Raw genomic sequence first — 26,758 nt, 5'->3', positions numbered from 1 at the left:
AATTTTCTCAATTTTATCAATTTTATCAATTTTCCCAATTTTCCCCATTTTTCCTAGTTTTCTAACTTTTCCTAATTTTGCAATTTTTCTAATAAAGTGATGTCTATCAAGCTACATACATATATTTAGAAATCAATCAACATGAAAAATAAATTAATAATCAATAATCACTATCAATCTCTTTACATTTACATATCTCGTTACATTACGAATTTTAATTAGCATAGTGAACTAAAGAAATAGATAAAAACAGACAAAAGAATAATAGAGAAACAGACAAAAACAAATTTTGAAATCCTTTTTACTAAAAAATTATTTAATACATAAATATCAACAAAAATGCCACAAAAATGTAACATAAAAAGACTCGCAAGCAGTCTATAAAATAATATACAAAAGATCTATAATTATGAATAGAAATAAACATTACGTTCGTTAATTAATTGAACGGGTCTGCAATTTAACAAAATGGGTCCATTCGCTGAACAAACTTTCCTGAATTGTGCAACCTGTTAATTAAATGTGCAATTAAAATTAATTTCAACATTGAATTTTACAAAAGTTTAGATGAGGATTTTGGATAGATAGTTGTTTTTAATTAATACTTGAGAGGAAGATATGGCAATTGGTTCAGGTTGGACGATCCACGTGACGATTTCGCTACAGGGTGGCTGAGTCAAGGAACCATTGTAAGTATAGTAATTATTTTCTGGTAAGGAAGAAATCCATGTTAGGGGGAATGGTGGTATGTGTAGTTTCGATCCTGGTTCTACGATTTGCCATAAGTTTGTTACGATGTGATCCAAGTATGGATTATCTGCATTTGTGATCTGTAAATTAGATGTCAAGTAAAATTATAACAATTGTAATAAAATACTAGTTTAATCCCTATAAAAATTTGGCAAAATTTTCAATAAAGTTTAAATTTGTTAAATTTGCAAAATTTTCGCTAAATTCCTATAAATTTTGCTGAGCGTAAAATTGTTTAAATTTGCAAAATTCTCCCTAAATTTCTAATCTTTGAATTTATACAAATTTTACTAAACTAAACATTTTTTAAATTTGCAAAATTTTCCCTAAATTCCTTAAACTAGCAATTTTTTTTAATATTTATACTAATTAAACAAAATTAAAAAATAATTTTATGTAATGAAATTAATGAAATTATTACAATAAAAATGTTTAACTTGGTTTTTTTATTTTTAGAAATTTCACCTGGAAGAAGAATGATACGATGAGTAAAGCATCGCTAGTTTTAGAAGTAATAGCATCCATCAATGAATTGAATTCTCGTTTTATGTGCCACACTTGCAGTTCCATGGGGTAGCGAACATAATCTATAGTGTGTTCACTGCCTTCATCGTTTGATTGACCCCAATGAAACACCAGTGAGCAGAGGTCATAGCTATCAGTCAATGATCCACCTTCAACGTAGGGACGACTAAACCTTCCCCATGAGGTGTTTACTATGACTGCAAGTTAAATAATTATGTAATGAAGAAATTATAGAAATATCGATGCTTGATTTTATATATTTCCCAATTTCTCAATTTCTCAGTTTTCTCAATTTCTCAATTGCTCAATTTCTCAGTTTTCTCAATTTCTCAATTTCTCAGTTTTCTCAGTTTTCTCAATTTCTCAATTTCTCAATTTTCCAATTTTCCAATTTATCAATTTTCCAATTTTCCAATTTCCCAATTTCCCAATTTTTCCAATTTTCCAATTTTCCAATTTCCCAATTTCCCAATTTTCAAATTCCCTAATTCCAAATTATCTAATTTCCCAATTCGCTAGTTCCTCGACTCACTAACTCCCCGACTCTCTAATTCCCCGATTCCCTAATTCCCCAATTCTCTAATTTCCGAATTCCCTAATTTCCCAATTCCTTAATTCCCCGACTCCCTAATTCCCCGACTCCCTAATTCCCCGAATCTCTAATTCCCCGAATCCCTAATTCCCCGAATCCCTAATTTCCCAATTTCGTAATTCCTCAATTTCCCAATTCTCTAATTTCTCAATTCCCTAATTTCTCAATTCCCTAATTTCCCAATCCTCTAATTTCCCAAATTTGAAATATTAAAATTACATAAATTTCAAATTATCCCGCCAATCTCTCTCCTCACCCCAATAATAAAAAACCTATGAGCATACTTTACTATTAAACGAATTATCCTTAATTAAACATTCTTCTTCTTCTTCTTCATAAGTGTTTAACGTCGATTGTAAATGATTATAAATAAATAATATTACTTATAAACACTACGGTAATAAATTTTCATTCGATGAAATATCACCATTATTTCCATTGTTCAATATAACCATGGATAACGGTCCCTTATCGTATCCAACCCAATGAAGAGGTTCTGACGGTTGCACCACGACAGCCGATCGTGTTGTAATGTTTATTGGCGATTGATTATTGCCGCTACTATCAGGGTATAACACTTTCCACGTGTGTGGTCCATTTCGATCTGTGTAATCAAATGTGAACGAAGGAAAGCACTCGCTTTCCACCCACGGGACCAGTTGCGTCCAATCAAGAACTTCGGTCAGCAGCAGAACTTGAACGACGCAGTTCAGGGAACATAATAATGCGATAAAACACAATTATCAGGCATATTGATAGTTTCACAACATACAGGGTGTCTCATAATTGATGTAGGTCCTTGAAATGGGAGGTAGCTGACGTGATTCGACGCCCCGTATTTCCGCGTGTTAAATCTCCACGCGGCGTAATTGCACGCGTTATATTCCCTACGCCCCTATTTCCACGCATCATATCCCCTACGAACCGTATTTCCACGCGTTGAATCTCCACGCGGCGTAATTCCACGCGTTATATTCCCTACGCCTCTATTTCCACGCGTCATATCCCCTACGTCCCGTATTTCCACGCGTTAAATCTCCATGCGGCGTAATTCCACGCGTTAAATCTCTACGCGGCGTAATTCCACGCGTTATATTCCCTACGCCTCTATTTCCACGCGTTATATTCCCTACGCCCCTATTTCCACGCGTCATATCCCCTACGTCCCGTATTTCCACGCGTTGAATCTCCACGCGGCGTAATTCCACGCGTTATATTCCCTACGCCTCTATTTCCACGCGTCATATCCCCTACGCCCCGTATTTACACGCGTCATATCCCCTACGCACCGTATTTCCACGCGGCGTAATTCCACGCGCTATATTCCTTACGCCCCTATTTCCACGCATCATATCCCCTACGCCCCGTATTTACACGCGTTGAATCTCCACGCAGCGTAATTGCACGCGCTATATTCCTTACGCCCCTATTTCCACGCATCATATCCCCTACGTCCCGTATTTCCACGCGTTGGATCTCCACGCGGCGTAATTCCACGCGTTATATTCCCTACGCCCCTATTTCCACGCATCATATCCCCTACGTCCCGTATTTCCACGCGTTGAATCTCCACGCGGCGTAATTCCACGCGTTATGTTCCCTATGCCCCCTATTTCCACGCGTTGTAATTCCACGCGTTATATTCTCTACTCCCCTCATTTCTACGCGTCAGTGTTTTTCCTTAATAATTCAAAAACAAAGCTTCCAACCCCATTTTTACAAAGGGGAATCTTATTCAGAATAACGTCAGCTACCTCCCATTTCAGAGTTTTACAGTAGTTGTGACATACCCTGTATGGCTCGTTTATTTTGGAAGTGGTGTAAAAGCATTTTCATTTATTTTAAGAAAATGAGAATTGTCAATGTAAAAATATAGGTCATTATCAAAACTGGTTATTCAGCAATTTTTTTGATTGATCGATGTGTAATTTGTTATAAATACTATACAAGTTAAATATTGTAAAATACTGTATATTCATGCAACTGAACTTACACCACAATATAAACGGTTCATATCTTGCATTATTATAAAAAATTTTAATAAATTAAAATAAAATGTAGTCATACATTTTTTAACAAAATATACATTACTTCACATAATTGCCAGGCATATTGATTCTTAAATAATGTTTATAAATTATAATTTATATGATTTGTATTTATATTGACTGGATAAAATTAAATATAATATATTATATATTTTGCAATGTATTTAAATGATTGCTCTAGTTGTATGACTTACAGATCAGAAGAATAGTGCTGCATAAAATCATGAACTCTGACACTGAAATGTTAATCATTTTTATTTTCTTCGAAACGATTATCTTGCTATCGTACGTGTTTTGATATAATTACACACGAATACAAGATTGTACTTGTAAATTTTAGAAGTGTTAGAAAATAACCTTCTGTTCAGTTTAAGTAACAGGAAACGTTTCTGTCTGACTTCAGGGTAGAGACTTTAGTTATAGATTGTTTGAACTTGGTACGAATTGATTTTAATATACATATGGTCTATGAATTAAAAAAAATTATAGTGACAGAGGATGTTCAAATTTTAGGGGTAAATTGTGAAAACAGAAATGTATTTTTATTATTTTTGTATTAGTGACTTTGTAATAATAATAAATAGATACAGATTTATAACGCGACTTTGATTAGAGAATTTTGTGATTTCAAGCTATTGTATTTCGTTAATATAACTTGTGAAATGTTCTGAAGATAATTATGTTGCTTTTCTAAAGCAATTTAACGCATATTTTTGCGTATTTAACAGAAAAAAATCAAAATTAATTGAAATTGATTTAAAATTTTACTGGTGGCGCCATCTCTCCGGCGAACGGGTTGAACTACACACTTTTGGAACAGCTCTGTAATTAGTTCAATTTTTTGCCACCAGGTGGCGCTACTTGCGCTTGTGGCGCCGTCTAGCGGCAGAAAATGGAACTAATTAAAGTGCTGTTCCAAAAGTGTGTAGTTCACCCTGTTCGCCGGAGAGATGGCGCCACTTGTACGATTTTAAATCGAATTCAATTAATATTGATTTTTACGGCTAAATAAACAATTATATGCATGGAAAGACTTCAAAAAGGCAATGTTAATTCATTTTGGAACTTATCTTTTCATATATTTCCCTACAATCATCCTTCTGTAATATAAAATGCATAGTAAAGCAACTCGCCTTTAAAGGTGTCATACACGTTTTGGAAAATTGTATGGCTCATCAGTTTCGAAAATGCCTTTTGTAAATTAAACTTAACACCTGCTCAATCTACGAATATTATTGCTATTTCAATTGACCATCATTTTTCTCAATGAAGTCATATTTGAACATTGATTAGCTAGAGTACTATTTCATTAAAAACTACGCAATGTGTAACAATCTTCACAGTAAACGTCAAAACATGGAGCTAATAACATAACATTTCTTCAAGCTTATTTCCGACTATATAACTAAAATACTGTACAACATCTGACATCAAATTTCAATCTAACAAAATTTATCTGATACCAAAGATGTTAATCAAGGGAAGAAAACAACGTAAGCAAAATAGAATTGAATTAATTATATTCTCTTAAACTTGCGTACTTTAACAATAATTGAATTAATATCATAAGAGTCGAAGACTGTTGCAATCGTGTCGACATCATCCACGGGGTTACCTAAATGGCGACAGTCACCGATTGACCTAAACAAGGTATCCACATGGACCAAAAAATTTCCACCCCTATTATTAACCAACTATTGGTCGCATGAAGGCTCTGCCACGATGACTAATACGGGAAGAACAGGTAATTGTCAAAAATTGTATTATAAAAGACACATTTGGACTTAGGGTTGTTAGGCAATTTAAGGTTCTTCAAGATTGCTTTCAATTTTAGAAATAATATTTGTATTATTTCTTGTGATACATGGTTAGATGAAAGATACATTTGGACTTAGGGTTATTAGGCAATTTAAAGTTCCTCAAGATTGCTTTCAATTTTGGAAATAATATTTATATTATTTCTTCTGATACATGGTTAGATGAAAGATACATTTAGACTTAGGGTTATTAGGCAATTTAAAGTTCTTCAAGATTGCTTTCAATTTTAGAAATAATATTTGTATTATTTCTTGTGATACACATGGTTAGATGAAAGATACATTTGGACTTAGGGTTATTAGACAATTTAAGGTTCTTCAAGATTGCTTTCAATTTTAGGAATAATATTTGCATTATTTCTTCTAATACACATTATTATACATAATTCATGCAAGGTCCAGATTTATATTATTCATAAATTCGAATTTCCCTAGGATTCAATTTCTCAAGGTTTATAATTCTTGCAAATCTTGTAAGTTTATTCTAAATTTAGTTTTACTTCAGTTTGTCCCTTAATTCACATAGATAGATTTGATTCATGCAAGATCTAAGTTCCTCCCCAGGTCTACGTTTTCTTAAATTCAAACATATATTTTCTACATTTTACTTTGATATTGAAATTCCTGTTTTACATTGAAACTTTAATTTGTTTTACATTTATTAAAAGTGACTTATTTCATGATTTTTAGTGACCATCGAATTTCCAAATAGAACTCAAATGCCATACATGCGAGGTGGTCCTTTGGGCGGCGACGAGTTTCAGTTTATGAACGCGCAATTCCGTTGGGGTCCTGAGAATTCCAATGGCTGCGAGCACACCATAGACGGCATTTGGTTAGGAAATATGGGTTAGAAATTATGGAAACACGTCCAATCGATTTTGACAATAACATATCTCAGATTGTTCAATGTACAGATCATTTTTGCAATTAATTATTAATTTAATAATTAAGAAGTAGCTATTTGAAGAAAGGTTAAATTGACGAGTTTAAATGATAGTAACTTTAGTATTTCATACTATTTTATAGTATTTTATATTATTGTATATTATTCTGATTTTTCTATAATCTCTCTCATACCGTTATTAATTATAATTTTTGAATATTGACTACGAGCGATTTAAATAATTTTGATGTAGGTATTCCATGGAGGCTCAAGTAATGCATTGGAACACTCGTTACGGTTCTATAGATAAGTGCATAGACAAATTCAATGGGATCGCGATATTGTCGTGCCTTATGCAAGTACGAGTATGCGTAACAATTAATCCAATCGATTGATCTGTAATATGCATTTCAATAGGTCGTCGGTTGCCCCGGAATCCCGGATAATCCTTCTCTAGCACCAATTACGGATAACTTGCGGAAAATCAAGAGAGCAGGAACCAACACTGAAATTTCACCCAGTACGTACATCATATCTTGTGCAATTTATAAATTTGGATATTTGTCAACATGTAAACATGCAAACTTGTAAACTTGTAAACTTGTAAACTTGTAAACTTGTAAACTTTTAAACTTGTACATTTTTTAATTGCTAAGTATTTATGTTAACACATTTTTAATTTACTAAATTTGTAAATTTCTAAATTGTTGAGTTACTAAATTCCTAATTTACCAAATTTGTAAATTTTTAAATTTGTGAATTGGTAGATTGACAAATTGGTAAATTGACAAATTGGTAAATTGATAAATTGGTAAATTGGTAAATTGGTAAATTGGTAAATTGGTAAATTGGTAAATTGGTAAATTGGTAAATTCCTAAATTTCCAAATTTCCAAATTTCTAAGTGAACTTATATTTTTATAAATACCAAAATCTATATTTCTGTAATCTCATAAATATCTGAATGTATAAACGTATAAATAATATTTGTAACAAACATTGTACTCCGATATAATTAATGGTTCATAAAATGTTCTCTTGCCAGGTTGTTTACTGTGGATGATGGACGCATGTATGGGACGCGGTTACTATACTTATCCAGGATCGCTCACAACTTATCCATACAACGAATGCGCTCTTTGGATCGTTTCATCGACTGCAACGAAAATATCAACTCGACAGGTGACACCAAACAATTACTATGTTGAGCCAATAATCATAGCAATGACCACAAAAGGACTAATATAATATAAACTGAGTTTGAATTAGTTGCAATCTAATTTTAATATATTTTTCTTCACTTTTATCACAGATCGATGCATTCAGAGGTCTCTATAACGGAAAATTACAAAATATATTGAACAATTGCAGGGAACAGCAACGTCTTCAGAGAAGAATAGTTTACTACGCTACCGACGAAGCTGTAGCGTAAAGAACAATATGGCTACTCTTATAGACTGTGTAACTAATAATAAAATTTCGTAGCAATTCGCGTAATACTTGCTATTTGTCGACAGAACTAGTATTAAAATTAATCACGTCCCTTTTTTTTTTAAGACATTGAAATGAGTTCAAACTGCAAACCATTTAAGTTAAAAAAAACTATGAGCTATGAAAATAATTTAGTTTAGAATTTATAGGAGCTACGTACTTTAAAAATAATTTAGTTTACAATTTATAAAAATAATTTTCAGCTTATAGGCTTGTATAAAAACGAAAAATAAAAGTAACATTACATAGCTGTTTTTCTTCAGTAAAATACTCCAAAAGCTTTCAATTTTAAAATGTGAATTACAATATATGTAATACTAAAAGCAAATGTATATTATTATTATAACATATAAATAATATTTAATACATTAATTTAATAAATAATATTATAATAAATAACAGTATATTAATATCAAAAGTTACTAGTGTTAAAAGATCTAGATATTTTTCTAATGTTTGTTTATCAGTTGTCACTCTACACAATAACCTCTATTTCGCTAATGAATACAGTAACTCAATAAGTACTTTTTTACCATGAAATCTAATAGCAAAAAATAAACTTTTAAACATGCATTGAACTATGAAGATTAAAATCAGATAAAATTTCAGCAAATACCATAACAATGTCAGAATACACAGGACTAATAGGTAACTAAATAAAATGATTTGTTAGCGTTTATTTTTAGGTTATATACAATATTAAAAAAGATAGATAATGTATAGACAATAGATAGACAATGTATCTGTACTTTATAAAGGATTACCAACAACTGGACAATCACCAATCAATTTGGACGATGAATTTGTACGAGAACGCCAATATCCACCCCTTGTTATGAATGGTCATTGGTTGAACGATGGAGAAGCACGTTTATACAATACTGGTAGCACAGGTAAATTTGCAATTTTCATATTTTTAAGTTTTGTAAATGTCCAAATCCCTAAACGTTCAAATGTCAAAATTTTCCAAATCCCTAAATTGCCAAATCTCTAATTCTTCAAATCTCTAAACTTTCAACTCTAATAGTTTCCAAATCCCTAAATTGTCAGATCTCCAACTTTCCAAATAACCAGACTTCCAAATTATTGGATTTTCAAATCCCTAATTTTCCAAATCTTAAAACTTCCAAATTTCTAAATTTCCAAGTCCCTAGATTGCCAAATCTCTAGTTTTCCAAATCTCAAAATTTTCCAAATCCCAAAACTTCCAAATCTCTAAACTTTCAAATTTCAAAATTTTCCAAATCCCAAAACTTCCAAACCTCTAAATATCCAAATTCCTAAATTGTCAAATCTCTAATTTTCCAAAGCACAAAACTTCCAAACCTCTAAATATCTAAATCCGTAAATTGCCAAATCTCCAATTTCCAAATCTCAGAATTTTCCAAATCTTAAATCTTCCAAATTTCTAAATTTCCAAGTCCCTAGATTGCCAAATCTCTAGTTTTCCAAATCTCAAAATTTTCCAAATCCCAAAACTTCCAAATCTCTAAACTTTCAAATTTCAAAATTTTCCAAATCCCAAAACTTCCAAACCTCTAAATATCCAAATTCCTAAATTGCCAAATCTCCAATTTCAAAATTTCAAAATTTTCCAAATCCCAAAACTTCCAAACCTCTAAATATCCATATCCCTAAATTGCCAAATCTCTAGTTTTCCAAATCTCAAAATTTTCCAAATCCCAAAACTTCCAAATCTCTAAACTTTCAAATTTCAAAATTTTCCAAATCCCAAAACTTCCAAACCACTAAATATCCAAATTCCTAAATTGTCAAATCTCTAATTTTCCAAAGCACAAACTCCCAAACCTCTAAATATCTAAATCCTTAAATTGCCAAATCTCCAATTTCCAAATCTCTAAATTTTCCAAATCCTTAAATTTCCAAATCTCCACATCCCTAAATAAATCCCCCACATATTAAAAATCTCTCTTCTTCACCAATCACCATATTTACACATACTTAAACCCGCAGCAAAGATAATCCTAACTGGCGACCGAATTCCATCCACCATTTCCGGCGGTCCTCTAGCAGGCGACGTTTACGAGCTCGTCGAGGCTCATTTCCACTGGGGCGAGGACAACTGCAGGGGCGCTGAACACACCATAAACGGCACCTGGTAAAAACTTCCCCACAATATCAACGCCAAACATCAACACCAAAATATCAAAAATATCAAAACATTTCTTAAATATTTATTAAAATTTCTTAAATATCCGTAAGGTACTCCATGGAAGGACACGTGCTTCACTGGAACAAGAAATATTTCAGCTTCGAGGAATGCCAGAGGCACAAGGACGGCCTATGTATCCTGGCATATTTATTCTTAGTATGCTTGAACATTGTGTTTGTTCTTGCGGGTAATTCTCGCTCGTGTATCTTTGACTGAGAGTTGAAATTTTGCTTCGTTTCACGGAAGGTACAACCAGGTTGCTGTGATTGTATTAATCCGCAATTGGAGAGGATAACCGAAAACTTGAAATATGTGGCCGATCCGGATATGGAAGCGAAAATACCTGCTAGTGAGTGCAACGACCCTTGAACAATAATGTCAATTTTAATAACAATAGTCATAATTGAAGATTTCTTATTCTATTTTCTTTTTTTAAACTTTATGTAGCTATTTTTTTATTGGGGTGTGAAGTTTATAATTTCAATTGTAATTTTAATAATAATAATAATTGCAGATTTCTTATTCTATTTCCTTTTTTTTTAAATTTATGTAGCTATTTTTTTATTGGGGGGTGAAGTTTATAATTTCAATTGTAATTTTAATAATAATAATAATTGCAGATTTCTTATTCTATTTCCTTTTTTTTTTAATTTTATGCAGCTATTTTTTTATTGGGGGATGAAGTTTATTTAGAGCTTTCATGATGTCCTCATATGAGGACATGCTAAATAAATTCCTGGTATACGTACATTCGGTTTTTATTGCTTGTTCAATGTTTGTAAATATTTGTAAATGTCCTCATATTGTCAGAACCAGTTTGTTAAATCTAACGAATTTTGTTTAATATTTCTAATTTTTGTTCAGTACCTCGGATATATTTAACACAACTGAAAATTTAGGGATTTGGATATTTAGAGATTTGGAAGTTTTGGGATTTGGAAAATTTTGAGATTTAGAAAGCTTGGGATTTGGCAACTTAGGGATTTGGAAATTAAGAGATTTGGAAGTTGTAAGATTTGGAAATTTAGAAATTTTGATGTTTGGAGATTTGGCAATTTAGGGATTTGGAAATTTAAAGATTTGGAAGTTGTAAGGTTTGGAAATTTAGAAATTTGGACGTTTAGAGATTTGGCAATTTAGAGATTTGGAAAATTAGAGATTTGGGAATTTGGGAATTTGGAAATTTAGAGACTTGAACGATTGGGGATTTGGCAGTTTAGGGATTTGGAAATTTAGGGATTTGGAAATTTAGAGATTTGGAAGTTGTAAGGTTTGGAAATTTAGAAATTTGGACGTTTAGAGATTTGGCAATTTAGGGATTTGGAAAATTAGAGATTTGGGAATTTGGGAATTTGGAAATTTAGAGACTTGAACGATTGGGGATTTGGCAGTTTAGGGATTTGGAAATTTAGGGATTTGGAAATTTAGAGATTTGGAAGTTGTAAGGTTTGGAAATTTAGAAATTTGGACGTTTAGAGATTTGGCAATTTAGGGATTTGGAAAATTAGAGATTTGGGAATTTGGGAATTTGGAAATTTAGAGACTTGAACGATTGGGGATTTGGCAGTTTAGGGATTTGGAAATTTAGGGATTTGGAAATTTAGAGATTTGGAAGTTGTAAGGTTTGGAAATTTAGAAATTTGGACATTTGGAGATTTGGCAATTTAGGTATTTGGAAAATTAGAGATTTGGGAATTTGGGAATTTGGAAATTTAGAGACTTGAACGATTGGGGATTTGGCAGTTTAGGGATTTGGAAATTTAGGGATTTGGAAATTTAGAGATTTGGAAGTTGTAAGGTTTGGAAATTTAGAAATTTGGACGTTTGGAGATTTGGCAATTTAGGGATTTGGAAAATTAGAGATTTGGGAATTTGGAAATTTAGAAATTTGGACGTTTAAGGATTTGGAACATTGAAGATCTGACAATTTAGGGTTAGGAAACTATTAGGTTTCAAAGTTTAGGGATTTGGAAATTTAGAGATTTACAAGTCATAATCTAATTTAAATAGTTGGTTAGCAAAGTCATGATTTTTTCCAAGAATAAATAATTGTTGAAATGGTTAAGGATTGTGAATAATTATGTTTGCACTCTTTGATAACAGGTGTAAGAGTGAAAAATATTTTTGTTTTAGATAGTTTGTGCTGGATGCGTTGGGCGACATATTGTACCAGGTACTACACGTACGCAGGATCATATAATGTCGGTGACCATCCGGAATGTGCCACGTGGATAGTGTTTCCTGTTGTTATACCCATTCGACCCAGTGATGTAAGTAATAACAGTATTTATAAGACACTATTATATTACTAGCTTATCATATATGTAGAAAATAATGGATTTGACATGACGTCCAAATTTCATAAAATATATTACATTGTTAGTTTCAAGATTTATGTATAATAAATATACAGGGTGTCACAACTAGTATTTTACACAAATTAATGGAATTTTTCAGATCAACGAGTTTCGAAAACTAAGAGACAAGGATGGAAAGTGTATAACACAAAATTGGCGAGAAACGCAACAGTTAAAATGTAGACAAATATACTTAGCAGTGCCCAACCGGTGAAATTTTCAAGTTACGTTACTGTCAATGTCTTGTAACAAGTACAAGAAAATATTTATATAAAAAATTGTAATTCAAAGAGTTTTTATTAATTAGTGAACATGTTGGTTTAGTGCAGTATTATAATTACATTCTACTGATATTTACAAAAACTCTCAAACATACCCTCAATCTGTTCATTTACCCAAACTAAAATAAATCCATTTACCCAGACTAAAATAACCAAAATCTTACCATACGAATTAAACTAATGAATTCAAATTAATACCCAAGCTTCCTCAAAAAAAATCCCTAAAAACTTTACAGTAATCGACACAAAACTCTGTCCGCCATCACTTATCACTATCGGTCAAATTATTAAACGAGTCAATGCTCGCAAAAATCTGTTCCAAGGTCTCCGCCAACAGCTGATAAACTCGAATAAAAAATATTTCCCTATACGCAAAATCATTCATCACCGACCTATTCGTAACAACTTCGCAATCAATCTGCGAAACCGAGTTCATTTCTCGGCAGCAAGTTCGTTTCGACATCTGGCTCTCGATTTCAAATCGATTGAACAGATACGCAAGTAAATTCTGCACCACCTCGTACTTGTTGCTGCGAACAGGCTTGTACAAAGTGGGCATCAAACACTTTTTGTAAACCTCGTTCAATTGCGTCAACAACTGACGTCTGCGTTCCTGATGCTTAATTTTCAAAATGATATCTCGAAGATCCTTTATCGACAAATTCCACTGATCTTCCTTCGAATGCGTCGCCGATCGATAAATCTTGCGAAACTCTATCAACAAACTGGGACTATAAGAGCACATCGCGTTCTTCGCGAGGAAGACCTCGGACTCTAAGAACAGACTGCCATAAGCCGGTCCAGGTGGTTCGACGGAATAAATGTCTTCCATTATCTCTTCAATTATTTCTCGAATCACGGAGTTTCGGATGCAGTGATCCAAGTACTCGTCGATGATTCGCGAAGTCCCAGTAAAATTTCTGTCCCGCGTCAACGTGTGACCCCACAAACGGAATATGAACGGGGCGGAACAGAGTTGAGGGTCGGTTATCAGCTTCCAGGACTCGATGAAAACTCCAGGAGATCGAGATCGATACCAAATTTTTAATCTCACGAACTGACCGGGGAGAATCACTCCTTTGGTCTTGTTGAAGAAGAAGGGACTTATGTGTCGGGCAACGGGCATTGCTTTCGAGCGGAACATGGCGTCTCTCCATTGGTAGATGATCACTCGGTTGCCTTTGTTCTCGAAGACGATTTCTTTCTCGTCCATGTGGCTCACTTTGCTATTGAAGGTCACGTTCCACCTGGGTAAAATTTTTTATTGGTACAGAAAAGAAGTTAACCCTTTGCACTCGGATATGACTGTTCGCAAACAGCAACTTTAAAACTCAGTTAAAAAGTTAAATGAATTTTCTTGAGGTTATTTCTCTACTAATAATTTTCACTATTGTTTGTTTCACTATGTTTATACATCACACGTGTCATATTATAGAATCAGTTAAAAAATTATTGTATTAAATAAAATGGTGACTCTCGAGTGCAAAGTTAATTATAAATTCATGTCTAATAATCTAGTTTCTAATAAATTCATGTTCAGTGGAGGATAAAATTACACTTGAAATATAGAAGTGAAAGAACAATATTTTCTTATTACTAAACCTACCCATATATAATGTGTACTCAATTTGAAGTTAAAAAATAAATAAACAAACGAAACATAAATTAGTACACACATTTATTCTTTACCTTGATGAAAATCAATGCTGATTTCAAGGAATGTACTTTAACAAAATGTGTACCTTACAATAAGAAACTTATGGAGCGGTCATTTAACTGGCTTGGTGGTTTCAGTGTTAAGTACATTTAATCATATGTAGCTGTATATCATACAGAATGTTAATTTATAAAATTCCTACTAAAATAATTGTAACAGTAATTAAGTGTACGAATACTTTTGTCTCGATTTCTTATAGTTTCGTGAATTTCAAGTCAAGTTATAATGTTATTGTCTTCAGTTTTAGATCATTCGCTGTAAGTGTTACGTATAATACACAGCTACATATGATTAAACATACTTAACACAGAAAATATTGCTTTCATTTCTATATTTCAAGTATATAATACTTTTGTCCTCCACTTCTCCATTTGAATCAATGATCATAGCAATCAAGGTCCTCATAAAATCAATCAATCAACTTCTCTACCTGATAGGCTCAGAGTCCTCGCTCTCCGACACAAAAGTCTGACAAATTTCCACATCCTGAATTTTCAAAACAGCCGTCTGAAGAGGATAGTCGCACAATTCCTCCTCTTCCACATGTGAAATCGTAATGGGAGGAACTCTCGGTATCTCGACTTTCTTCGGAAGCACACGATTTTTGATAACCAACTGTCTACTACGCGGTTTCGGCGGCAACATCTGGAGCTCCTCCGCCAACTCGACTTTCCGTTTCCTCAGGTATTCGCTGCGTTTCCATAATGGCGTCTTAGAGCTCAAACCTGCGAGACCTTTCTCTTCTTCGATTAATTCTGGCAGACCCACGTGGATGAAGTCTGGAGCTTCGTTCAGGTCTTTTTTACTGGGGGCGAATGTGATATTCGGAAGGCAGGGGTTGCTTTTGGGGATCGATGGAGGGATGTTCCAGAATTCGGGACCGCCTCGGTATTTGTCGGGGATCACCGGAAGTGGCTGGGCTGCGTGGTCCATAATGGTTCGAGTTTCGACAAGTGGACGGACAGTTTCGCAGGAGTTCATGACTTGGTTTGGTGGAGGAACGCCTGTTTTTGATTTTATGTGATCGAATTGGGTTTTTCGGTTTGAGAGCCATCGTCTCCAGTTTTTTAGACGGTTGTCCTCCTTGTGAGTTCGGTCGGGACATAAGGGTTCGTCGGTGAGAGTTAAAACGGAAGGGGGTTGCCTCACCCATTTCTTTGGTTCGGTTGATTTGCCGATCTTTCGAGCGTAATCCATGTTTTGATTGAAAGAACGAAATTAATCGGTACTGACGATATCAGTAGGGTTTGATATTTATCACCTATTGATAACGTGACTTAATAAAGTTATTTGAAGTTTTCTGATGACTTAGAAATCGTTTATCGATTGTTCGGATATCGATGTTTGGTGTGGTTCGATGTTAGTGGTCGAAGATGAGTGAGGCAGGTACACAGAAATTTAATTTAATTTATTCAGGAATTTGAAATTTGTAAAACAATTAATTAGTGATTTTAGTCAATTTATTTAACCTTGTAATAATTTCTTATTTAATCACTGTTGACGTTCTGTAAAAATATTTAATTTTGTTATTTATTTACATAACCTAGTTTATTAAATTAAGGATTTGTATATAAAGTGAGATGATCAGAGCTACTAATTAATAGATATGTTTTATGGATACTTTTACTAGTTTGTAAATTAATATACAGCCTCAGAAATTTAGAAATTTAAAAATCTAGAAATTAAAAAATGTACAATGCATTTATAAAAATGTCCAGAACGACAATAATAAATTTAATAAAATTAATTGTTATTTATGTTATTCCAACATTATCCAAGACACGAGTAATGTTAGATTAAGAAATGCGGAATATATCCGAAGTTTGGCTACTAGTGACGACAACTCAAAGTCTCCGATCGATTTAAATATCGGTACCATGAACATCATAGAATTAAATCTGTTGGAATGGACTGGTTTTGACATAGCACCACGGAAATTAAAAATGAGCAACACAGGATATACAGGTTTCTTAAAGAATTTGTGTAACGTTTATTGAGAATAAATATTGTTTTATGATAGTGATTTTAAGCGCAAAATGGCAAAATGGGGCACCTTACATTTCCGGTGGACCATTGGCAGGGAAATATATGTTCGCACAGGTTCATTTTCATTGGGGAGAAAACGAGATGGAAGGGAGCGAACATTCTGTGGATGATGCGAGGTTAAAATTTCAAATTACTATTATTTGTATTTATAAACTTATATACTTAACATCTTTGCAGGATGTTACCTGTAACGCTACTCGCGATTTTTTTCCCACTTGCAGCCACTTTAAGAAAAAAAGTTTAGAACAATATTTGCAGGGTATGAAGTGCACAATATTTGTAAAGCAAATTTTGAAAACAGTTTGTTCTCTCGGCAAAGTCAAGGTCACCTCAGGTTTTTTAAATAGGAACATACATTTTTTTTATTCATAGCTTTAGAGGACATCGAGACGAATTCAAAACATGTTACATGATATTTTTATTAACATATTACTCGATTTACAGAAGAGGAAATGTGAAGCACTTAGCTTTTGACTTTGGTAGTGTAACCATTATTTGATTCCGAAGAGATTACTGAATGTAAACACGCGACTAGAATGTAGGAAAAATACACTTTATTTAATTACATGTTCAAAATGTGTGCCGCCTTCCATCACGTAATATTCCGGTCTTTTACTTCACATTCCCACTTCTGTAAATCGAGTAATATGTTAATAAAAATATCATGTAACATGTGTTCTGAATTCGTCTCGATGTCCTCTTAAGCTACGAATAAAAAAAATGTATGTTCCTATTTAAAAAACTCAAGATGACCTTGACTTTGCTGAGAGAAAAAACTGTTTTCAAAATTTGCTTTATTAATATTGTGCACTTCATACCCTGTAAATATTGTTCTAAACTTTTTTTCGTAAGGTGGCTGCAGGTGAGAAAAAAATCGTAAGTTACAGGTAACACCCAGTAGAATAACAGAAATACATAATACAATATATAAATAGCAACGTGCGTAAAATTTATTTTACATACCAATCGTGTAAAATATCAAAATTTTAATTAAGTGCAATAATTTCCAAAGAATGCCTATGGAACTACATGCTGTACATTTTAAGGATGAATACAGCAATTTGGACGCAGCTCTTCGAAGACCCGACGGAGTTACAGTAGCAGTATACTTTTTCAAGGTACATATAAATTACTCCGTCGTGAAATTAGAATGCAATAAAATAATATTCTGTTCAGTTACAGGATGAACCAAATCCATTCATAGAAGAAATAGTAAGAAGCTTGAATTCCATTCAGGAAGCCCATTCTTCTATGCGCATAGTTCCCAGACCGTTGACAGATATTATGAGACCGTTCACAGAAGATTATTTTTTATACTGGGGTCCAATAGTAACTGCGCATAATGTGCATAATGTTCTGTGGCTGATCGCTAGAGAACCGATTGGAATTACTGCTAGACAAGTAAATTTGTAAAAATACATCTTAATATATCTGAAAACTGAATATGTCACTTATATTAAACTCTGTATAACATTTGATACATATAGTAATTATATTGAACATATAACGTGTTCTATATTATCCATAAGTATAATATAATAAATAATAATCGCTATGTAATAAAATTCTCCACGTAATAAAATACTCCACATACAATATTTAAATTGAAAAATGAAATTGACATTTTTTTCAATCATTTTTGTTATATGATTTTACAATTTTTGTTTACTTAGATCGCAGAATTTCGAAAGTTGAACGACGAAGGACATCATCCCTTATTGTCGAATTTACGCCCTCTGCAAACAAGCGGGAGAAGGAACGTCTTCCATGTTTGTCGATCGGGGTCGCTGTATGCCTCACTATTACCACTTCCACGTGATTCAACAGCCACTCAAGATACAACTGGTGAAACACAGTGAAAATGTTATTGCAGTTGTTATATAAAACAATTCTTATAGACTTTGATGAGTAAGTAATTTAAACATAGATTTTTCAACTTTTCAATTTTTGAATTTTCCAATTTTTCAGTTCTTCAATTTTTCAATTTTTCAATTTTTCCATTTTTCAGTTTTTCAATTTTTCAATTTTTCCATTTTTCAATTTTTCAATTTTTCAATTTTTCAATTTTTCAATTTTTCAATTTTTCAATTTTGCAGTTTTTCAATTTTTCAATTTTTCAATTTTTCAATTTTTCAATTTTTCAATTTTTCAATTTTTCAATTTTTCAATTTTTCAATTTTCCAATTTTTCAATTTTTCAATTTTTTAATTTTTCAATCTTTCAATCTTTCAATCTTTCAATCTTTCAATTTTTCAATTTTTCAATTTTTCAATTTTTCAATTTTTCAATTTTTCAATTTTTTAATTTTTCAATCTTTCAATCTTTCAATCTTTCAATCTTTCAATCTTTCAATTTTTCAATTTTTCAATTTTTCAATTTTTTAATTTTTCAATCTTTCAATCTTTCAATCTTTCAATTTTTCAATTTTTCAATTTTTCAATTTTTCAATCTTTCAATCTTTCAATCTTTCAATCTTTCAATCTTTCAATTTTTCAATTTTTCAATTTTTGGAATTTATAAATTTCTAAATCTCTGAATTTTCAAATCTTCCACGTTCCGAATCTCCAGATTTCCAAATCCCCAAATTTGCAGATTCCCCAATTTCCAAATCCCTAAATCTCCAGATACCAATATTACCAAATCCCTAAATCTTCATATTCGCAAATTTTCCCATCCCCAATTTCCAAATTCCTAAATTTTTATATTTCCAAATTTTCACATCCTCAAGTTCCAAATCCCCAAATCCACAGATCCCCAAATTTCCAAATCCCCATATTTCGAAATATTCAATCTCAAATTTCAAAATACTCAAATCTCAAACCACAAAATTTTTTAATTTCTGAAGTCATAGATTTGCAAATCTTGATTGCTCTCGTTTGCACTTTCTATTAAACTACTTCAAGCTTCAAATTCATACTTCATCAATGTTCCATATCTTCGCTATCAATTTATGTCATGAAATCATAATAAATACTCTATATTTCCAAATAAGTTATTTACTACATAATAATTTAACGAATTAATTAAATCATTTTCTACGTCTTCTACGTCTTCGAATCCGTTGCTTCTTCAGATCACAGTCGGGATACAAGGACGCGCAGTCGGCTCCACCTAAACCCAGCACCGAAGCTTTTACAGAATCCAACATTGCCGACCATGGAGATCCTTTCAATACTCTGCCGGATACCCAACTCATTCCTAGACTGGAAAAGGATGATCCCATGATTATCGAATGTATGTACATTTCTTCAAAGTAATTTTCAACAAGAGTACACAAGAAATGTAGCCATTATCTGTTTTATACATGTTTAGTATGTTTATGAAATAATGATAGTCATTGTCATTTAAAGAATGTAAAAAATAATAGTAGTCATATTTTGAAAAATATATAAAAGTAGTCAATGTTATTTTGAAATATGTATGAAATAATAGTAATAAAGTAATGTGTATGAAATAAACATAGTCATTGTTATTGCGAAAAGTGTATGAAATAGTGTTAATTTAAAATTGTGTGAAGTTGCAATAAGTGTGTAAAATGTATGAAATAATAGTAGACATTGTTGTTTTAAAAATATGAAATAATAGTAGACATTGTTATTTTAAAAATATGAAGTAAAAGTACTCATTGCTGTTTTAAAAGTATGAAGTATAAGTAGTCATTGCTGTTTTAAAAATATGAAGTAAAAGTAGTCGTTGCTGTTTTAAAAATATGAAGTAAAAGTAGTCATTGCTGTTTTAAAAATATGAAGTACAAGTAGTCATTGCTGTTTTAAAAATATGAAATAAAAGTAGTCGTTGCTGTTTTAAAAATATGAAGTACAAGTAGTCATTGCTGTTTTAAAAATATGAAGTACATGTAGTCATTGCTGTTTTAAAAATATGAAATAAAAGTAGTCGTTGCTGTTTTAAAAATATGAAATAAAAGTAGTCGTTGCTGTTTTAAAAATATGAAGTATAAGTAGTCATTGCTGTTTTAAAAATATGAAGTACAAGTAGTCATTGCTGTTTTAAAAATATGAAATAAAAGCAGTCGTTGCTGTTTTAAAAATATGAAATAAAAGTAGTCATTGCTGTTTTAAAAATATGAAGTACAAGTAGTCATTGCTCTTTTAAAGATATGAAATAAAAGTAGTCATTGCTCTTTTAAAGATATGAAGTACATGTAGTCATTGCTGTTTTAAAAATATGAAGTACAAGTAGTCATTGCTGTTTTAAAAATATGAAATAAAAGTAGTCATTGCTGTTTTAAAAATATGAAGTAAAAGTAGTCGTTGCTGTTTTAAAAATATGAAGTACAAGTAGTCATTGCTGTTTTAAAAATATGAAATAAAAGTAGTCATTGCTCTTTTAAAGATATGAAATAAAAGTAGTCATTGGCAGGTTGTATATGTGTGAAATAATAGCATTTGTCATTTTAAAAATGTATGAATAAACAGTAGCCATTATTATTTTAACAAATGTACGAAATACTAGTAGTCAATATTATTTTAAAAGGTATAGTAATTAAAAAAAATTAAGCAAACTAAAAAATGAAGTAAAAACGTAGTAATATATCAGTCGACACGATATATTTGAAACTAATTACTTGTATCTCACCTCCAAACAGGCATCCAAATTTTGCGTGCATCGCGTGTTTGCGTGGAGTGTCGATTGTCTTCGCAGAGGATTCTACGAACGCAATTTCCGAAATCTAAATCAGCAACCATAACAGCTTCGATGCTTCTCAACACGCTGTAAGACAATTCGTTTAATTCTTCGTTGCTTGTGTACGAAAAACCACCTGCGTCTCTTTTTAAACGTTTTACTTGGGTCATCATTGTAACTGTTGTTGTGTTCATATTAGCCTGTGAAATATGTAACGAATTGTATTAAAAAATAAAAACAAATATAATGTGTATAATTGTTGTAAAATAAATGCAATTCTAAATTAATTATTTTAATTTTAATTTTTAAGGTTGATGATGTACTTTAAGTTCCATTGTGATGGTGTTACTATAGTTTCAAATAATTTGATGTTCAAAAGTGTAGGATATTTTATTTAGTTTAAGATGTATATAAACTGGAGAACATACTTCAAACTTCATTGTGAAAGTATCACTACAGCTTCGAATAATTTGATGTTCAAAAGTGTTTGATATTTTATTTAGCTTGAGATGTAATTGATAACATCATAATTTAACAATGATAACACGTTCTAAACTTCAATATGGTAGTATTACTACAACATCAGGTAGATTGATCTTCAAAATTGTTTGATATTTTATTTAGTTTCAGATGAAATTGACAACATCATAATGTAACATAGGTAACATACTTCAAATTCTATTATGGTAATATTACTACAACCACAAGTAGTTTGACCTTCAAAAGTATTTGCCATTTTATTTAGTTAAAGATGTACATAAAATTGAGAACATACTTTAAACTTCATTGTGAGAGTATTACTACAGCTTCAAACAATTTGATGTTCAAAAGTGTTTGATATTTTATTTAGTTTGAGATGAAATTTGATAACAGTGAATAATAACTTTGATAACATGTTCTGAATTCCATTATGATGAGAACATGCTTTGAGCTTCATTATAACAATGCTACTACAGCTTCAAATATTTAAAAATTCAAAAGAGTTTGATATTTTACATTCTCCAAGATTTAAATCAATAATATACTTTGAGATGAGTACAATGTAATAATATAGTAAATCTAAATAATAATTGATAGTATACATTTTTGCTCCTTACCGTAGCATTCATAAGCAGCTGAATAATAAACAATCCAAAAGCTAGAAAAGCCAGAGCAGTAAGTGCAATTTCGAAAAAATCCTTAACAGACAGCTCATTTCCTTTCCCTTTGTAATATGGTTTGTGATACTCTTCTTCGTGGTCCGGATACATAGGTGCAGTGTAATAATGTTCTTCGTGTATGGCTGGAAATGTTTCGGTGTGGTGCAAGACATGACCGCCATGGCCACCGTAGCCGCCATGGCCACCGTAGCCTCCATGACCATAACCGAGACCGTAATAAAAGTTTTGTCCCGAGGAGGACGACAGCATATGATCTGTTTAGTAAAAGAAAATAATCTATGGTTGTAGAAAATAGTCAATTTTGGAGATTTGTGTTCGTTCCAACATTCCACAATTCCAAAATTCTAACCGTGCTACATTCCAAAATTCTAACATTCTCACATTCCAACATTCCACGATTCCAAAATTCTAACCATCCCACATTTCAAAATTCTAACATTCTCACATTCCAACATTCCATGATTCCAAAATTCTAACCATCCCACATTTCAAAATTCTAACATTCTCACACTCCAACATTTCACAATTCCAAAATTCTCAAATTTTCACATTCCAGCATTCCACAATTCCAAAATTCTCAAATTCTCACATTCCAGCATTCCACAATTCCAAAATTCTCAGATTCTCACATACCAACATTCCACAATTCCAAAATTCTAACATTCTCACATTCCAACATTCCACGATTCCAAAATTCTAACCATCCCACATTTCAAAATTCTAACATTCTCACACTCCAACATTTCACAATTCCAAAATTCTCAAATTCTCACATTCCAGCATTCCACAATTCCAAAATTCTCAAATTCTCACATTCCAGCATTCCACAATTCCAAAATTCTCAGATTCTCACATACCAACATTCCACAATTCCAAAATTCTAACATTCTCACATTCCAACATTCCACGATTCCAAAATTCTAACCATCCCACATTTCAAAATTCTAACATTCTCACACTCCAACATTTCACAATTCCAAAATTCTCAAATTCTCACATTCCAGCATTCCACAATTCCAAAATTCTCAAATTCTCACATTCCAGCATTCCACAATTCCAAAATTCTCAGATTCTCACATACCAACATTCCACAATTCCAAAATTCTAACATTCTCACATTCCAACATTCCACGATTCCAAAATTCTAACCATCCCATATTTCAAAATTCTAACATTCTCACATTCCAGCATTTCACAATTTCAAAATTCTCAGATTCTCACATTCCAACATTCCACATTTCAAAATTCTAACATTCTCACATTCCAGCATTCCACAATTCCAAAATTCTCACATTCTCACAATCCAACATGTCGCAGCTAAAATTAAGGGATGTTTCACAATATTTTTAGCTTGCGTTTCAATACTAAAATTACTGAACTGGTCAAAGGTTCATTTTTATAAGTTTCTTTAAATTATGAAGTTTGTGAAGATTTTCTTGACAACCTTTTCTCTTCAATTTTCTCAATTTCCTTCTCAACCAATAATTTGGCAAAAGAAAAAGTTGTTCAGAATTGCTTCACCTACCACCCCTTTTCACACCCTGTATATTAACCTTAACGATGAACACCCTGTATATTAACCTTCTGCGCTCGAAGGTATTTTTATTGACAACAGTAAAACTTTGTATTTGGAAAAATGGAATAAATTCTTTTGAAGTTTTTAAATGCAAATCATCACTGAATTTTTATAATTTTATTTATATTAATAGTGAGTATTTACCATCCGGATCATGCTGTTCATCGTAGTAACCAACTTTACCGGAAGGTAAAGGTGCCTGCATAGCATAACCTGTAACTTCCCCGTCGAACTCTTCGAAATCGTTATCGTACCCTTGTTTCTTTTTTATTTTTTTATGGGGAGCGTAATGCTGATACACGTCGTCCAAAGTAGTCCTTCTACACAAACACAGTTTTATTTTTGATAAAACAAATAGTATAAATACAAAAATTATGATATAATGATATTATTTTTGAGAAAATTTAAAGTCAACAAAACTTGTCAGATGTCTAAGTTTCCTTCAAATTTAATTTAAAGAATTAAATTTCCACAAATTTCCTTTTCTAAATTTTAGATATTTTGCAAGTTAACTTAGTGATGTGTTAACAATTTTGAGAAAATTAAAAGTTAATAATGAAACTTGTCAGATCTCTTTTTCTTCAAATTTAATTTAAAGAATTAAATTTCCACAAATTTCCTTTTCTAAATTTTAAATATTTTGCAAGTTAACTTAGTAATGTGTTAACAATTTTGAGAAAATTGAAAGTTAATAAAAAAGAACTTGTTAGATCTCTTTTTTTTCAGATTTAATTTAACGAATTAAATTTCTACAAATTTCGTTTTCTAAATTTGAGATATTTTGCAAGTTAAATTAGTGATGTATTAACAATTTAAAGTGCTTACCGTTGCAACCAGTTTTTATATTTTACACTCCCCTCATCCGACAGCAGTTTATCATGAATGGTAACATTGTCATCATCCATCAAATCATGTAACTCTGTATTATCGGATATACTAAGGCGTCTTTTAACTCGAGGTATACTCATCATTTTCACGATTTCTTCTGCCATGTAACCGTGACATAAATACTCGTTCATTCTTTTCCTATTATTAGAAACCACCGAATTTATATAAATTAATTTTGTAATATATCAAGTGGAAATTCGGGGGCTGTAAATAAATTGAAACTTGAAAACAATAAATAAGTTGAGTTATGAAATTGAGTTATGAAAACAGCAAAATAATATTTCTTTCTTTGTCTAAAGTTTTAGACAATTCAAAAACTAATATTTCTTCTGCAAATTTAAGTATAAATATAATTGCAATTTATCTTGATTAAAAAAGTAAATTTTACTTATTATTAAAATAGAAAATCTTGAGCAAAAGTTTTTAGCAGTTCAAGAACCATTTATTCTCCAAATCAAATTTAAATATAATTGTGACTGAACTTGATTATGGTGGTACATTTTATTTAATACTAATTTTCTAAATTAAGAACATTGAAACACTTATTAAGTTATATTATAAAAATTGCAAAATGGAACTTCTTTCTTCAACTAAAGTTTTAGACAATTCAAGAATAACTATACTTTTTTCTAAATTGAATTTAAATATTAATACTATGAAACTTGATTATGGTAGTTCATTTTATTTACCAATAATACTGAATTGAAAATTTTAAAGCAGTTATTAAATTATATTACAAAAGATTGTAAAATAAAACTTCTTCCTTCATGTAAAGTTTTAAACAATTCAAGAACCAATACTAGATCCACAAATTAAATTTAAATATAATTTCAACTGAACTTGATTATGTCTCTAAATTTCATTTATTATTAATATTCTAAATTTGAGAACTTTGCAACACTTATTAAAAAACCTTATATTACAAAAACTAACAAAATTCGTCTTCAACAAAAATTAAAAAATTCAAGTACCAGTTTCTCGTCAAATTTAGAACAAAAATTTTTAGAACAAGTCTCCCAATCAGAACAAAACTTGCCTATGATAATCCATTTTACTCAGCGCATTACGTATAGACCCATCCGCCATTTCCTCCCCAGTCTTCGTCGCATTTTTGATAACCTGATCAGCGAATAAAAACGTCCCCGGCAAAAGATCCACAGAAAGTATATCATTTTCATCAAGACAAAATTCGTTCCCGTCATCAAAACACTGTTGTCCAAAACTAACATCCACCATCAAAGCAATCGAAACAAATATAAAAAGAGAGTAAATATTTTCGAATAAATTCATTTGAGTGTACACTGTATATATTTTTCCTATATTGTAAACAGAACGATGTTGCATGTAAGGGAGACAAAAAGGGACTTGACAAAACGGAGCTAAGAAGAAGACTGACAAAACGGAGACACGCTTCTGGAGATAAGACGTTCAACTGCTAGAAATAATTGCTTTAACCGTACACTTGTTTAAGTAGCGTTGACAAAGCTCTCTATTTGAGGTAACAGTTAGTTTTCTTGGATAAACGCTCTTTTTCTGAGTATCTCATTAATGAAAATGTGAATTACATATGTTTTTAACGTGATTAGCACTTTGTGCGTGAGCGGAAACTGTAGAGGGACTGTAAATTTTCAAAGTTCCCTCGATTTCAAAATATTACAATTTCTTGAAACCCACTTCTTTCTACATTTCCGAACTTTCGGACTTACAAATTTGATAACTCCTAAATTTGCAAATATCTAAATTTCAAAATTCTCATATGTAATTATATGTAATTCTTACATGTAAAAATTGCAAAACTTGTTACATCA

General features: G+C 31.7%; 6 protein-coding genes across 6 annotated transcripts; 3 read left to right on the top strand and 3 right to left on the bottom strand.

The window, feature by feature from the left end:
• Window positions 1-313: 313 nt before the first annotated feature.
• LOC100882932 (carbonic anhydrase 1) lies at window positions 314-4,324 on the bottom strand. The gene is made up of 5 exons (XM_076539212.1): window positions 4,110-4,324; window positions 2,295-2,561; window positions 1,216-1,472; window positions 606-830; window positions 314-509 (listed from the first exon to the last, which is right to left on the bottom strand). Exons 1-5 carry the CDS (start codon window positions 4,165-4,167, stop codon window positions 408-410), a joined length of 909 nt encoding a protein of 302 aa, XP_076395327.1. The 5' UTR covers window positions 4,168-4,324; the 3' UTR covers window positions 314-407.
• Window positions 4,325-5,164: 840 nt separating this feature from the next.
• On the top strand, window positions 5,165-8,116 carry LOC100881217 (carbonic anhydrase 2-like). The gene is made up of 7 exons (XM_003706668.2): window positions 5,165-5,408; window positions 5,486-5,659; window positions 6,423-6,567; window positions 6,872-6,977; window positions 7,036-7,138; window positions 7,663-7,799; window positions 7,930-8,116. Exons 1-7 carry the CDS (start codon window positions 5,384-5,386, stop codon window positions 8,047-8,049), a joined length of 810 nt encoding a protein of 269 aa, XP_003706716.2. The 5' UTR covers window positions 5,165-5,383; the 3' UTR covers window positions 8,050-8,116.
• Window positions 8,117-8,589: 473 nt separating this feature from the next.
• Window positions 8,590-12,980, top strand: LOC100881104 (carbonic anhydrase 2). Its single transcript, XM_003706667.3, has 7 exons — window positions 8,590-8,756; window positions 8,867-9,001; window positions 10,083-10,227; window positions 10,332-10,437; window positions 10,528-10,630; window positions 12,415-12,551; window positions 12,739-12,980. The coding sequence occupies exons 1-7, from the start codon at window positions 8,732-8,734 to the stop codon at window positions 12,850-12,852; spliced, it is 765 nt and encodes a 254-aa protein (XP_003706715.2). The 5' UTR covers window positions 8,590-8,731; the 3' UTR covers window positions 12,853-12,980.
• Window positions 12,981-13,130: 150 nt separating this feature from the next.
• LOC100880992 (MYCBP-associated protein) lies at window positions 13,131-15,870 on the bottom strand. Its single transcript, XM_003706666.2, has 2 exons — window positions 15,067-15,870; window positions 13,131-14,166 (listed from the first exon to the last, which is right to left on the bottom strand). The coding sequence occupies exons 1-2, from the start codon at window positions 15,831-15,833 to the stop codon at window positions 13,182-13,184; spliced, it is 1,752 nt and encodes a 583-aa protein (XP_003706714.2). The 5' UTR covers window positions 15,834-15,870; the 3' UTR covers window positions 13,131-13,181.
• A 549-nt stretch (window positions 15,871-16,419) lies between these two features.
• Window positions 16,420-19,890, top strand: LOC100880879 (carbonic anhydrase 2). Its single transcript, XM_076538999.1, has 6 exons — window positions 16,420-16,601; window positions 16,657-16,798; window positions 17,695-17,800; window positions 17,859-18,083; window positions 18,356-18,590; window positions 19,756-19,890. The coding sequence occupies exons 1-5, from the start codon at window positions 16,514-16,516 to the stop codon at window positions 18,539-18,541; spliced, it is 747 nt and encodes a 248-aa protein (XP_076395114.1). The 5' UTR covers window positions 16,420-16,513; the 3' UTR covers window positions 18,542-18,590; window positions 19,756-19,890.
• Window positions 19,157-26,469, bottom strand: LOC105663553 (uncharacterized). The gene is made up of 6 exons (XM_012293171.2): window positions 25,987-26,469; window positions 24,888-25,088; window positions 24,207-24,382; window positions 22,424-22,740; window positions 21,279-21,526; window positions 19,157-19,885 (listed from the first exon to the last, which is right to left on the bottom strand). Exons 1-6 carry the CDS (start codon window positions 26,292-26,294, stop codon window positions 19,711-19,713), a joined length of 1,425 nt encoding a protein of 474 aa, XP_012148561.2. The 5' UTR covers window positions 26,295-26,469; the 3' UTR covers window positions 19,157-19,710.
• Between the last annotated feature and the right edge of the window lie 289 nt (window positions 26,470-26,758).

This window comes from Megachile rotundata, chromosome 13 (genome assembly GCF_050947335.1).
Source record: "Megachile rotundata isolate GNS110a chromosome 13, iyMegRotu1, whole genome shotgun sequence".
In the NCBI taxonomy this organism is placed as follows: domain Eukaryota; kingdom Metazoa; phylum Arthropoda; class Insecta; order Hymenoptera; family Megachilidae; genus Megachile; species Megachile rotundata.
The sequence above is the reverse complement of the archived record's forward strand: the minus strand, read 5'-3'. Positions and strand labels throughout refer to the sequence as shown.